The sequence below is a fragment of the Sinohyriopsis cumingii genome, chromosome 16 (assembly GCF_028554795.1).
Source record: "Sinohyriopsis cumingii isolate HCF-2022 chromosome 16, ASM2855479v2, whole genome shotgun sequence".
Lineage (NCBI taxonomy): Eukaryota > Metazoa > Mollusca > Bivalvia > Unionida > Unionidae > Sinohyriopsis > Sinohyriopsis cumingii.
This window is the reverse complement of record NC_142976.1, coordinates 74,672,825-74,685,822: the sequence shown is the minus strand read 5'-3', so window position 1 is coordinate 74,685,822 and position 12,998 is coordinate 74,672,825. Positions and strand designations below refer to the sequence as shown.

General features: G+C 35.2%; 1 protein-coding gene across 1 annotated transcript in view; it reads right to left on the bottom strand.

The window, feature by feature from the left end:
• Nucleotides 1-12,998, bottom strand: part of LOC149780798 (inositol 1,4,5-trisphosphate-gated calcium channel ITPR3-like) — a 265,188-nt gene that overhangs the window by 213,691 nt on the left and 38,499 nt on the right. Inside the window, exon 4 of the mRNA XM_089936233.1 lies at nucleotides 5,946-6,032. Within this exon, the coding sequence (XP_089792359.1) occupies nucleotides 5,946-6,032 (87 nt within the window). The remainder of the gene's footprint in view (nucleotides 1-5,945; nucleotides 6,033-12,998) is intronic.

Below are 12,998 nucleotides of genomic sequence, written 5' to 3'. Positions count from 1 at the left end.
ATTCCACTAAACTTTCATATATTAACGGAATTTTGTCGATTGTATCCGTGTTCTATTCCACAATATTTCAGATCGAACTTGTAAAAACATCTAGAGCTACAAGACTATGGACTGGAAAATATTTTTTTCCAATATGACACGACTATTTTGGAATCATTTTACAATTATTTGCTTTCTTGTACGACTACATTACTGCAGCAAATTATCGTCATATGCACCATTAAAATCTTAACGAACATTATGTTTGAATCTCCCAGAAACAGCTTAAGAGTGTTTTGGTACTGTGCAAAAGAATGGAGAAAGCAACCCAGATAAATCTGAAAACTCAGCAATAGAAAGAAAATCCTCAGTTACTAAAGAAGCCTCTTAAAACGGTCTATTCTTAGGATTTTAAATTGAGGCAACCATTTGCAGAACCACAAGGTATAACTCTGATCAACAACAAAAACACAAGAATTTGTAACGTATGTTAATAAATCTTACACTGATAACCACTGCGTCTGCCTTGATCTGAGAAGTACACATGCTACTAAACTTCACGGTAGAGCTCTTAAATTAGCTAATGTCTAGCAACGTATTCACATGCAAATCAACAGAAAACAAAATGTTATGCTGACAAAATGTATATTTATTTTGTTTTCAGAGGCTCAGGTAAACGTAGAAAACAATGAATAGTTTCAACAACGCTTTAAGCATAATACATTTATTTGAATCAACAGCAAAAAGTGAAAATCTGTGGAATGACTAATTTTGGAAAGAATATAACTATAGTTACTTCCATACAGACTGAAAACAGGCATTTGTAAAACCATATTTTCATTTTTGTCCATCTTGTCGCGCATGAAGATACAACAAAAGGTGGTTACTCAAAGGTCAAAGCTTCTGATAATGGTAGATGCAAATGACAATTAAAGAAACACTAGAGCTACTATTTTGGTGTATATCAAGGAAACAAAACCTTGTTTTAGATTGATGACTGTGGCAATCTTGACCATGCAGTGAAAAAAGTAAGAAATTCATTACACACAGTACTAATTAAATGGAAAAATGGGAACCAGCCTGGCAATGGGTGAACATAAAATAGAGTATATATGGCTTTGACTGGCCAGGACTAGGGCAATCTTGACCATGTAGTGAAGAAAGCACTAACTTAATTACACACGGTAGTAATTATATGGAAAAATGGGAACCAGCCTGGCAATGGGTGGATATAAAATTGAGTATATAAAAGATTTGACTGGCCAGGATTGGTTCATAATTTAAATTATGTTTTAGGAAAAAGAATCTTTTGAGAGCTTATCCTAGTTGTAAGTGGGGGAAAAACAGAGACATTGTTTTATTGATGGGATTTCAGTCAGTCTTGAGTTTGGAACACTCATTACTAAAATTAGCACCTGACTCTTTGGTGCAGAATTGAAGGCACATATTTCAGATGCATGCAGGTTCAGAAAATGCCGCGGCTCATATCCTTTCCTCTACACAGAAACTGACATCCAGGTTTCATCTATACCAGGGGTCTCAAAATCAAACCACCCTGCGGGTCGCATGAGGGCATTTTCGATTACCGAAGCGCCGCATAACCTTTGTTATCTTTCATGACACCTTGTGACTCCAATTATTTTGCGGGCCACATGATACGGCTTGGCGGGCTGCGTGCTTGAGACCCCTGATCTACACTGATAAATATAAGTTTGCTCATGAGCACTTGGTGTTTGCATAGGTTTACTATGGAAATGAATTAGTATCGTGAGTCCTTAAACAACCTAGCTTTTAGTGGTATATATTTTAAAAATCAGTACAGATTATATCACAAAAGTACAACTATGTAATCCAAGATTTTTTAGAGTGTTGGGTTTTTCGTGGTTTATGCAGCAAAGGCAACAAAGTAACAGAAACTAAAAATGACATATGACAGGCGATGTACAAATTGAGGGTGTAGATACATTGAAACAAAACAAAAGAAACAAGTTTATAATTCAGTTTGAATGCTTTTCGCTGATATCGTAGACATACAGGCATAACACGATTGCTCGTTCAGAATACCTGCAAAGCGCAAATGTAAGGTGCTTACGTGACCGTATATTAATGTTCTTAACTTGTCGTGTATATATAATGCTATTTTTCCCCTGTTTCATCTTTTACTTACTAGCATAATATGATCTGATTTAATTCAGTTCATTCCCTTTAACCTTCCCTTTGATGAATAAGCAATATCGGTATACATCGAATTTTTTTAAATAACGCTCATCATTTTCGTTCAGTTACAAACCTTATTTTCGTCTCTACTAGCCTTTGACGAATCATGTTTTGGCCTTCACCCACAGAACTCTGTAAATATAACACCGTTCAACTAATCTTTGAAAGGTTCAGGAACTTCCCATTTTATTTGTGCTTAACCAAATGTTTTGTCCTTGTGATGGTTACGAGTGTCATAGAACTTGACTGTTATTCATCAAGTTATTGCTAAAGTTGTTTGTCTCAGCATGAATGCATACATATTCATTGTTAGTACTGAACAATTAAATACTAATATCTTCTTTACTTTTCAACAGTTCTAGCAGAATCAACCATTGTAATAACACGAACACTGTAAATCCACCGTAAATTTGTTTTGATTTTCATGCTTTTTAAACGGACTAATACTATGTCCTCGTTGATAATGGGTCTATTTGCAAATGATGTATCTTTTCGACATTTCACAAAATAATTTTCATCTGTGCATAGTTTTACTTCTGTTCTATTCCTGAGATGTTTCACCTGTTCATCGAATACCTCGTTTTACAGTCTGAAAGATTATTTTTTTAAAAGTTATTTATTGCTTTCTGCAAATATTTTCGGTTGAATGTCAGATTTTATCCACGATTGCTGTTCAGACATCACGATAATTCTGTGCATCGCTTTTCAGGGTTAAACTCAACCTTTTTAATGCTTTAGATTTCTATAGTGAATAACGTCTTTCCTTTATTGGTCCTGTTAGTTTTCTATCCTTGTAACCATCAATCATCTCTGCAACCCTGAAAAGTCATATTCTCCTGGAATTTCTCTGGAGCTGACCGGTATTCTTGGAATAGTTTCTAAATCTACTTCTGAAATGCAACCATTATCGGAGTCATCTGATATTTCGAACAGAATTTTCTTCACCATCAGTTTCGATACCCGTCCATGTCATCCTGGGTCGACTGCCTTGATTGGGAAAGGCACATAGCACCTATCTCCTTAACATGATTTAGTAATAATGTTTTCAAAGTGCTGCCAAAACGAACAGTAGCAAATCGTCCAGCTACTTAATTTATTCATCATTTGCATTTGTTTTATGTTGTTATTTGTGTTGATAGTTTAGGGTTGTTTGGTGTTGTTTTTACCATCATATTTTGACTCATAGCCATATATAGAGGTTTTTAGTATTAGGTACATAAATGAATGACCTTTCGTAATCACCATCATGTATAATTTGACCTTCTTTACCTAATTTATATTTGCTTATTTGTCAGCATGTGGAGGTGGTATTCGTTAATTCTTTTAGCTTTGTCAATGTGGTATTAATTATTTGTTTCAGTATATCCGTGTGACCGCTCCGGTGGCCTAGTGGTTAGAGCGCCCGCCTCGGGTGAGGAAGGTCGTGGGATCGATCCCCGGCTGAGTCATACCAAAGACTTACAAAAATGATACTAACATCTGCATTGCTTGGCGCTCAGCATTAAGAGGTTAGTGCTAAGACTGGTCGTCCTGGTGTCAGGATAATGTGACTGACTGTGACATCATGCTAAATGTCTGCGGCATGATGCCCCAGTTCTAAACATCACTATTAACTGTCACGCTGCAGACGTCGTAGTGATATGACTGAAAGCTTGTTAAAGCTACGTTAAAAATCCAAATCACACACACGCATATCCGTGTGGTGTACGCATATCCGTGTGGTGTCATGATAATCCCACCATTTATTCGATTCTTTGTCATTAGAAATATGTCGTAATCCGTTAAAAGTTATGATCCCACACCATATATATTTTAACTTGCATCGTGTGGAGCGCCTACACCGAAACGACAGCTTAGAAACTCAGGAAGTAGCTGCACGGATAATGAAAATATTATAGGTGTACAGAAGTTTCACATGTCCTGCAATATGAAATCATATCAACCCATAGTAATGGCACCAAGCTGACGTCATAATAACTGGATTCGGACTAATCAACCGAACCCACTATCATACTTGAACGAATGAACAAATTTGAGAGACCAGGTGTACTCAGTGGTATGTGGTTTATTTACATACGTATAATTTTGTCAAATATCTTTAAGATCATTCAAGCCCTCTTTGAGATTCGTTTAGGCAAATGATATATATTATTTCTTTTTTAAAATTCATTTATTTATGTTTTTTCTTTCAGAGTTTTCTCAGTAGTTCTTTTTTTATGTCTTTAATAAATCTATTTTTTTGTTGTAAATATATATCCATGGTCGTCTGTGCTAATACTCCGACATGCTTATTACTGAGATTCTGTATGCATTCTCATAAATCAAAACCCTACTGTAACACTTATTTTAGCAGGAGTTGTACACATTCTCTTCATTTAAAACCACAGTTGTAACATTTCAAATCATTTGCCATGGGGATCGTTTCTTATATGTTGCTCTATGAAGCAATTTTTAAATAGCAGAGAGATGTATTACAATGTAATGCAAATGTATATTGCCTATAACTGCATTAAAGTCTAAACAATTTTACAGTCTTACTAACTGTTCAGACCATAGTCTAAAGTAAAATATTTTTAGGGAAATAAAGTCTTGTTGCAGACCGAGGTAATTAATGTTATTCTGAATAATAAGAAATAATATTTATGTAAGTCTGGCGAGCATTCAAACCCGAAAGACTTTTATTTACCTGGTCATTCCATTTCAGACTTTACAATGTTTCGTTGCACTTTTTTACCTGGACAATCCCAACACTCTGTGCCATATTCAGTTGCACTTCAGTCTGAATGTTCTAGTAGTTTCATTGATTTTGAAAATAAAGGTAATACTGAAACAGTAGTTTTCAATTTTGAATTTTCTCGTGTACATAGATCAAAGAATATTGAAAAGCAAACAAAATATTATTTGTCCAGTACCAGTCTGTCACCGTTATCCAAATGCCTGTTTACTAGCGAATTTGGTCGTCTGCATGACAAGGCCTGTTATAATTTATAGCATATGTAGATTGACATTTGCTGGAATTATTCTTTAAACTGCTGACTAACATAAGACGTATTTACATTCAAATCTTTAGCAGTTAGTGTAAAAAGTCTAACATCCATGGACTGGATAAAATACCGTGATATGGGCGCCCACATTGAATTAACTTATTGGCAATGTTTCTCTTGTTTATTTGCATATACATACTCCAAGAGCATACAGGTGGATTCAGTTTAAAAGTTTCCACTAAAATGAAGTAAAGATGGACGAGTTTTAACAGGATGAATTAGTGAAGTCATACATGAAAATCACTCTCGGTGTAACAGTTCTGTCTGGGAAGATTCTAACGTACAAAAGATTATGAGATTTTTGCGTAAAAACTGTCGATTGGTTCTCAGTCTACTTAGTCAACAATCCACTGATATCACCGATAAGGTAGGTCAGGTAGGAGGTTGTGACCTTTTTTAGTTAAGACACAATGGTGTCCAAGTATTACTGGTAAGACTATTTTGGCTGTGACTGCGAATGAATACAAATTTGCCCAAAATCACAAATAACAGGCATAAGAGATAAGAAGATAAACTATTTTTATAAGTCGATGTATGACTTTTTTCCAATTACTTTGCATATTATGCAAGGTGCAAACAGCTGAACATCCTAATTAATAATAACATTAGTCTTTTGATCGACATGTATAAAATGTTGCATGAATTTTCAAAGGTTTAGAACTAGATGAAAAAACGGGGGGGGGGGGTCAGTTTTATACGGAGTACCTGGATTATCTCCCCATAACGGACGCGTTTTCCCAGCTGTCGCTTTTGTTCTTGCGCATTGTCCGCATTCTCCGCATCGGCTGCCATCTGAAGCAAAGAAAGAAAACAACGGAATCGGTCACAAATTATAATTTAAAACAGTTATCTAACATGCTTTTTCTCTGATGCAAATGTTACATCTTTTGCAATAATCTCTGCCTGCTGGATGCTAACAAATAACGTTTTCTTTTCCTGAGAATGTTGTTGCAAGTCATAATCGGCTACTATAGATGCAGCCAATATTGTTTTGGGTTAACGACCAAGAGCCATTTTACACTGACCTTTGCCATTCTATATCTTTTCACTAATGAGGTGATTAAACACCCATTTGTGAGCTTGTGTAAGTATATCAATCACATTCTACTAACAGGACCTTTTTTAGTGTAGTCAAAGCAATGGAAATATGGGATATTGACAAGTCACGTTTGAGTTGAATGATCGATGAGAATGCTTACAAAATATATCTTAATTTACTGTGCTTAGGTCGATAACACTCGAATGATTCCAAAGTCATGAAAATTGCATGAATGCGACGCGCGCGCACTCAAGTACAAACACGCTCTCTCTCTCTCTCTCTCTCTCTCTCTCTCACACACACACACACACACACACACACAAACACAAAACAACATGGGAAAGAGGTTCGTCACTTTACGATTACATTCATGAACACGAGTTTAATTCATCCTATCTAACATTTTAAATACTTAATTATTCTGTATCTTTTTTTTTTTCAGTGTGTTATCATATTGTAGTAAGTATCATGACGATAAGCACCACAGTAACATTTTAAATAGTACCATTTTTCCCCGTTGGATTTCGGTCACGCGTAAATAGATAAATACACTGAGAAATTCCCAGAAATCAAAACTACAATACTCTCAGTCTGTCTACTACTCTAAAGTTACAGGACGAGTCAGAATTGATTGTTGCATTTTAATAAAACCTATATTAAAACTGAGCCGATGTATGATGGTTCTAAACCATTTCAAAGTATTAACTTTCAAATTTCACCCCATGCCGTTGCAACCAAATCGTTGAAATAAAAAAGTCGTTCCACAGAGTCTTTTTTTTAACCCGTTAAGTGTTATCTATTAATACTGCATTGATCTCTCTTAAATATTTTATGAAAATTATTATAGTGGCTCAACATGTCCATGTTACGAGGCTGTTTTCTCTGACATTTTCTAACAGTACCTACCATCCATGTCTAAAAGATGTTTCCTACAATTTCATAGTTTCATTTGTTCTTCCTTAATTTCGATTATTTCTTCTTCCATGTTTAATCTAATTTATTTATATTTTTCCGTATTGTTCAAACGTTAAATTCTGTTTACTTAACAGCAATGCAAAACGTGGATTTGTTGTGCACTTTTAAGTGGCAGATGAGACTATAGCATCACTGCCACCCACCTCCAAAGGAAAATATACATGAAGCATAAATAAATTCAGATTATTATTTTGTGTTCGAATATTTATCTTCATATTCTGACTGATCCAGTTATTTTTATTTGTGAATTAAAACCCTCGAGTATTCCACAGTGTCACGTTTGCCAGCCCGCGATTACGTAAGTCAGGAACAAAGGAAGGGGTTAGCGCCATGAGTATGTCGATCCTGCACTGCCGTGGCGATTCGTGTTTGTACAAGAGTTCTCTTCATTAGGTGTCAAAACTAACATGTAGACGTTAGAAGCTTTGTGCTAGAACAAAGGACCCTCGATGCTGTTGTAAATCTCCCCGCGTTGACGGATGGCCTGAGGCTCATCTGTTCAACTGACCGACTGGGGTAGAATTGATATCCAATCAGAACTGAGAAAGGGTGGGGCCATCAATTCGAACCAGAATTTAACAGTCATTTGGGCTGGGAACGAATTAGTCATTGTGAAGCATCGTGCTGACAAGTTGTAGCAATAACTCCGGGAGCCACATGTGATTTGGCGGGGAAAACCTTGGTACATTCAAGGACAGAAAGCTTCGTAAAGGTCAGTGAGTTATTTGCTCGATTGTTGCAGAATGTTACGGCATTGTAATTGTAATTATGTGCAGTATGTGTATTTACTTACTAGAATCGTTAGTACGTAGAATTACCTTTGTATTGTTTAATTTGCATGAGTACTTGAGAAATGAGCTATGATTATGTAGATTGCTCGCTCGTCAGAATTAATATTGTAATTCGCTATTTAGTTACTTCGTGGTAAACTAGTGTATTTATTTATGTGATATTGTAGATTTTGCAATTGTTGAATTAAATTGTAACTTTGGAAATGGTTGCAGTGTGTAAATTTAAATAATATGGATATTTGAATATTGGTGTTCACTTGTGGGAGTGTAATGTACAGAAATGCGTCGGATTGTTGTGATATTGTTAAGAATAATGAGATTCAGAATATATATATATATATATATATATATATATATATATATATATATATATATATATATATATATATATATATATATTGATGTGACGCAATTTAGTGATGTCTGTATGTTAAGTAGGTTACCGCTCCTTATTGCAACGTTGTTTCTATAAGAACGTGTGGGTTTTCGATGTGCACGAATGCGTGACCGAAGATGTAGATAGCCTTTATCTGACGATTGATTGTTGATGTAGTGTGAGGCGAGATGGCTAACACAAATGCTAACGTCCTTGTGTTTTTCGTAGGAAGCTTTTGCGGACAGAACTACCGGGTAGTCAAGTCCCGAGTCTCAGAGAGACAGGATAGAACAAGGCAGTAGGCCGAGAACAAGCCTAGTTGCTGGAGAAAGAGAGAGAGAGAGAGAGAAGGAGGAGGAGAAAAGGAGACCAAAGGGGAACAGGATAGGAAGAATCGGAGTACGGAGAACGCCGGAAGGAGGAAAGGATTTGGCGCAATAAACACAGATGAGTAGAAACCAAGTACAGGGGAAAGCCATCTCACAACATAATCACGTGATGAAATAGGTTTTTACATGGTCGAGAGGAAGAAGATTGGTTGAGAAATTAATATCGTTTACTTTGTATTAAACTGTTATTCTTTTGAATTTCACCTTTGTGTTCTTAATAATTTGTCGGTATTGCTGACTGGGGGCTAGGAGCTTTACCTCTCTCTATCACTAATTTCACTTCCTACAAAAACGAGCCAGGGTGGGAATTCCACAGTAATTCAAATAAATATTGGGAGCATCCCACCCCAACGCATAACAGGGGGTCACATAGAACTTCACACACAGTAATTTTAGAATCGTATGTATAACTGACATATCGCCACTTGTCAATCACGCTGACCAATTAACCAATCAGCGAGCGTAAATTATACACACCTCCTGGCATTGCTTATTTCCGCCATTTTCCTCTGACAAGCTGCTTGTGGCAATAATGAATTGATTATGATAAATATTTACAAATTTGCAATGATTGCTGATTTCTTCATCGATAAGGTTGAAAAGAAGTCATCGGAGCCTTGTAATGTTTACTGTCGATATCCAGACCGTCTAAAGTGACGAATTAGATTTATTCCTTTCCCGATACATAGACGAAACTTCTATGGATAAAGACTTGTAGTCGCGTGTACGATCAATTGGCAAACTACGTGTTTGTTAGCATAAAAGTATATAGAAAAGCATGTCCAGTCGATGGCTTGAAGGAAGAAAAGAAAAACATATAACACATATAAAATTAAAACATATTTGTAAAACTGAAAGAAAGGGTGGAGAACCCTCTAACTTTAGGGCTTTGATGTATATTATTTTTATTGTATAGGAAGCACTGAGTCCCAGACTGTATTATTTTAAAGTTTAAAAATTTACACTTGAATGTTGGCTTTTCTTAAAAACAATGATTCACCGTCTCGATCTTTCAGACATTTGTGTCACTCTTTAATTTCTCACTGAGCTGAAAGAGGTGTTGGGATAGACAATTGTAATTAACAATAAAGAAATACAAAGACAGTGGTTTCTGATAATTATTTTCTGATATAATAAGCATGTATTTACATATTTACATCAACAGGTATCATTGATCAAAATTCCTTCTGACGAACATAGTAGAACTTTACAATTATTATGTACATCAGTATACTTCTAAACAGTAATTATTTACGAGTTTGTCATTAATTTTTAATTGATTCCAAAGATGCGTAAACATAAGCCAGATAAAATTAATAAGGATAAGGTTGTATACTAAATACATTAGGAAATTTTGGAGCGAATTTCCTTTGACATAAGTAAGTTCTCAAACAGCTTTAAAATTGATTTTATTATTTATTGAAATAAAACACTAAGGTTGTTATTATTTGTACTTGAACTACAAATATAAATATTGTCTACTACAGTATAATTTATGTAACTTTGAAATGTTACATTTTTAAGAAAATTACAAATCACTTTTGATAATATATCACTTAAACTGAAACATATTTGTTTGCCAAATACTGCATGCTTGTCGGAGGTTAACTGGTCGTTATGTCACGTGATTTGGTTGGCGGAGCTATGTATCATCTCGCATAAGGTTAATTAGAATACTGATATTTGGTATCTCTTGACATTTATCGATGTATTCACACGCAAAACGATCGTGCTGTTTAAATTCCACTATCGTCCCCTACTGTCATTTTATTATACGCTCAATTGTGTATATGTTAACTTTCATTATCAGAATCGTACTGTAGTTTGCGATACTGAACCCCTTCATATTGCACGCACGTGCACGACACGTGTGCCTAAATATAGTATAGTGTATTAGGAACTTTTTTGTAAACAAACCATGTACACTCGTATAGTAGACGCTTTAGGTTTTGGTTGATTAAATTTGTTTGTGAATGAACTAAAACAGCTCTTTCGTCCATTTGAAAGTATAGATGATGAAGCGAACGATGTGGTCGAGTTCATTGAGTCAGAAACGAAACCTTCAAACAAACAAACAAACGAAAGTGATATCCGTAAAGTCAACAACAAACGTGAGATAGGCACTAATTGAAAATACCGTTCTGATCATTGAAACAGTTATTTAGGAGAATATTCATATCTTTTCGCAAATAGAATTGTTAAGACTATGACGAGTGCTCTCTAGGATCTAAAATAAAAATCAGTTTTTAAGTAGACCAAAACGACAATTCTTTTAGAAACTGATTTAGAGCGCGCGACTAAGTTAAAAGGCCGCTGGGCGGATCTATGTGCGCGTGAATAGAAAGATAACGCAACGAACAGATTAAGATCGTATATCAAGCCGTTCTCTTAGTGAACCGAGTCAATACATTTTATATACGGATTGAGTCATTTTTATACACAGACCAAGTCAACTATACTACACGCTTGCTCTGGCGATGCGCAAACCGAAAACCCAACAAGTAACGGCATACTGGTCACTTGCACCGAATGTACACATTATGTGCATATTTACACATTTATGAATACACAAGTTTTGAATGTGCAAATTTTCAGTACGATGACAAGGGTGTTAAGAGGGGTTGTAAATGAGATATTATAGAAACGAAACGAGTTTATTTACGGGTCACAAATTACAACCATTGCGACATTTAAGATATGACGAAAAAGTGCCATCGATTTTGATCATGATGCGGTGCCGCTGATGATAATAATGAGAAAAAGAAAAAAAAATGTTTCACTCATGGTTATTATTGTTATTATTATTATTATTATTATTATTATTAACATCACCTATCAGTGAGACCAATACTCCAAATAAATATTTTTCTTCATTTTTAATCGTCTGCAGCATTTAGAAATGCAATTCAGTGCCGTCTTTACACAGTCAAAACACGGTCGTTATATAGTCATCTACAAGGGTCAGATCCAGTATCGTTATAAGAATGTGATTGCCAGGTATGTATGTTTCACGTAGTCTAATTGCTGTTCGCTTCAAAATGTTTCGCTGTATTTAAAATTACCACACATGCCAACCCCTACAACCTACGTCATCAGAAGTAATGCATTCCGGGAAGTTTAAGACGCCGTGATGGATTTTCGCTTCGATTGAAGGTACCGTTTGCATTAGATTCCGTATTAATCAATCATTTCAGGTAAACGAAGGTGTGTACCAAAGACAACATATTATCACTTGATCACTTACCTTTGTTTGGGTATTGTACGACGTGCAATGTCTTCAAGTACCACAACCAATCATCGAATGAAGTGTTTGAAGTTATCAGCAGAACTTGGGGCGATTATTTAACAGCGATAGTACTCTGAGAACGTGCTGACTTCGGTACACTAGGTAATTTTGTATGAAAATTCTTCAAAATACGCATACATTAAATTAGCTTATCTCCAATGCATAATGTCCCGTTGTTATGTAAATTTAATTTAATTTAATTGTTTGTACGTTTTAAAATCTTTTAATTTCATTACATGTCAAAATAATTTAATTTTATTTATTAGGAGTTTCAAATTTTTCAGAAAATAATTTGACCTTGACTGTTCAGTTGTAAACACCTAAGGCTGACCTAGTTCCCGACCTTGATTTCAGAAATCACTGAGACAAGTAAACATCTTTAATTGTTATCCTATTCTTAGAGTAAAATGATTGTTTGTTTTTTTTTGTCAAGGTCATACTGGGACTAGGTGCTTTTATACGTAAATACTCGAAGGTGCTGTACAGTTGACCATCATCTGGGAATTTCATTTGCATTTCGAGTTACTGCATAATCATTGTTTACAGAGATTTTCTCAGTCTGGGCTTAAAAAACTTGATGTCAAGGTGTTCGTTTGTTTGTGACCAGTTTTGGGAATTGCCTTTTAATGTTTATTCGAATCATTTCGATTCAAAAGGATTATTTTCTTTCCTGTAAATATTTGAGTGATCATACAGAATTCTTGGGCAAAGACATTTTATTAATTCAAACACCGGATTAATGTTTTGGGAATAACACAGAACTGTAGTTCTTACAACACGAAAACAAATACAGTATACGTCATTGCCTTCCATCTTGACTTATTCGTCGGGAATCGAACTTGGATTTTTTTAAAAACAATTAATTATGAGGACTTCTAAAATTTAATTCCTAGATTATTCTT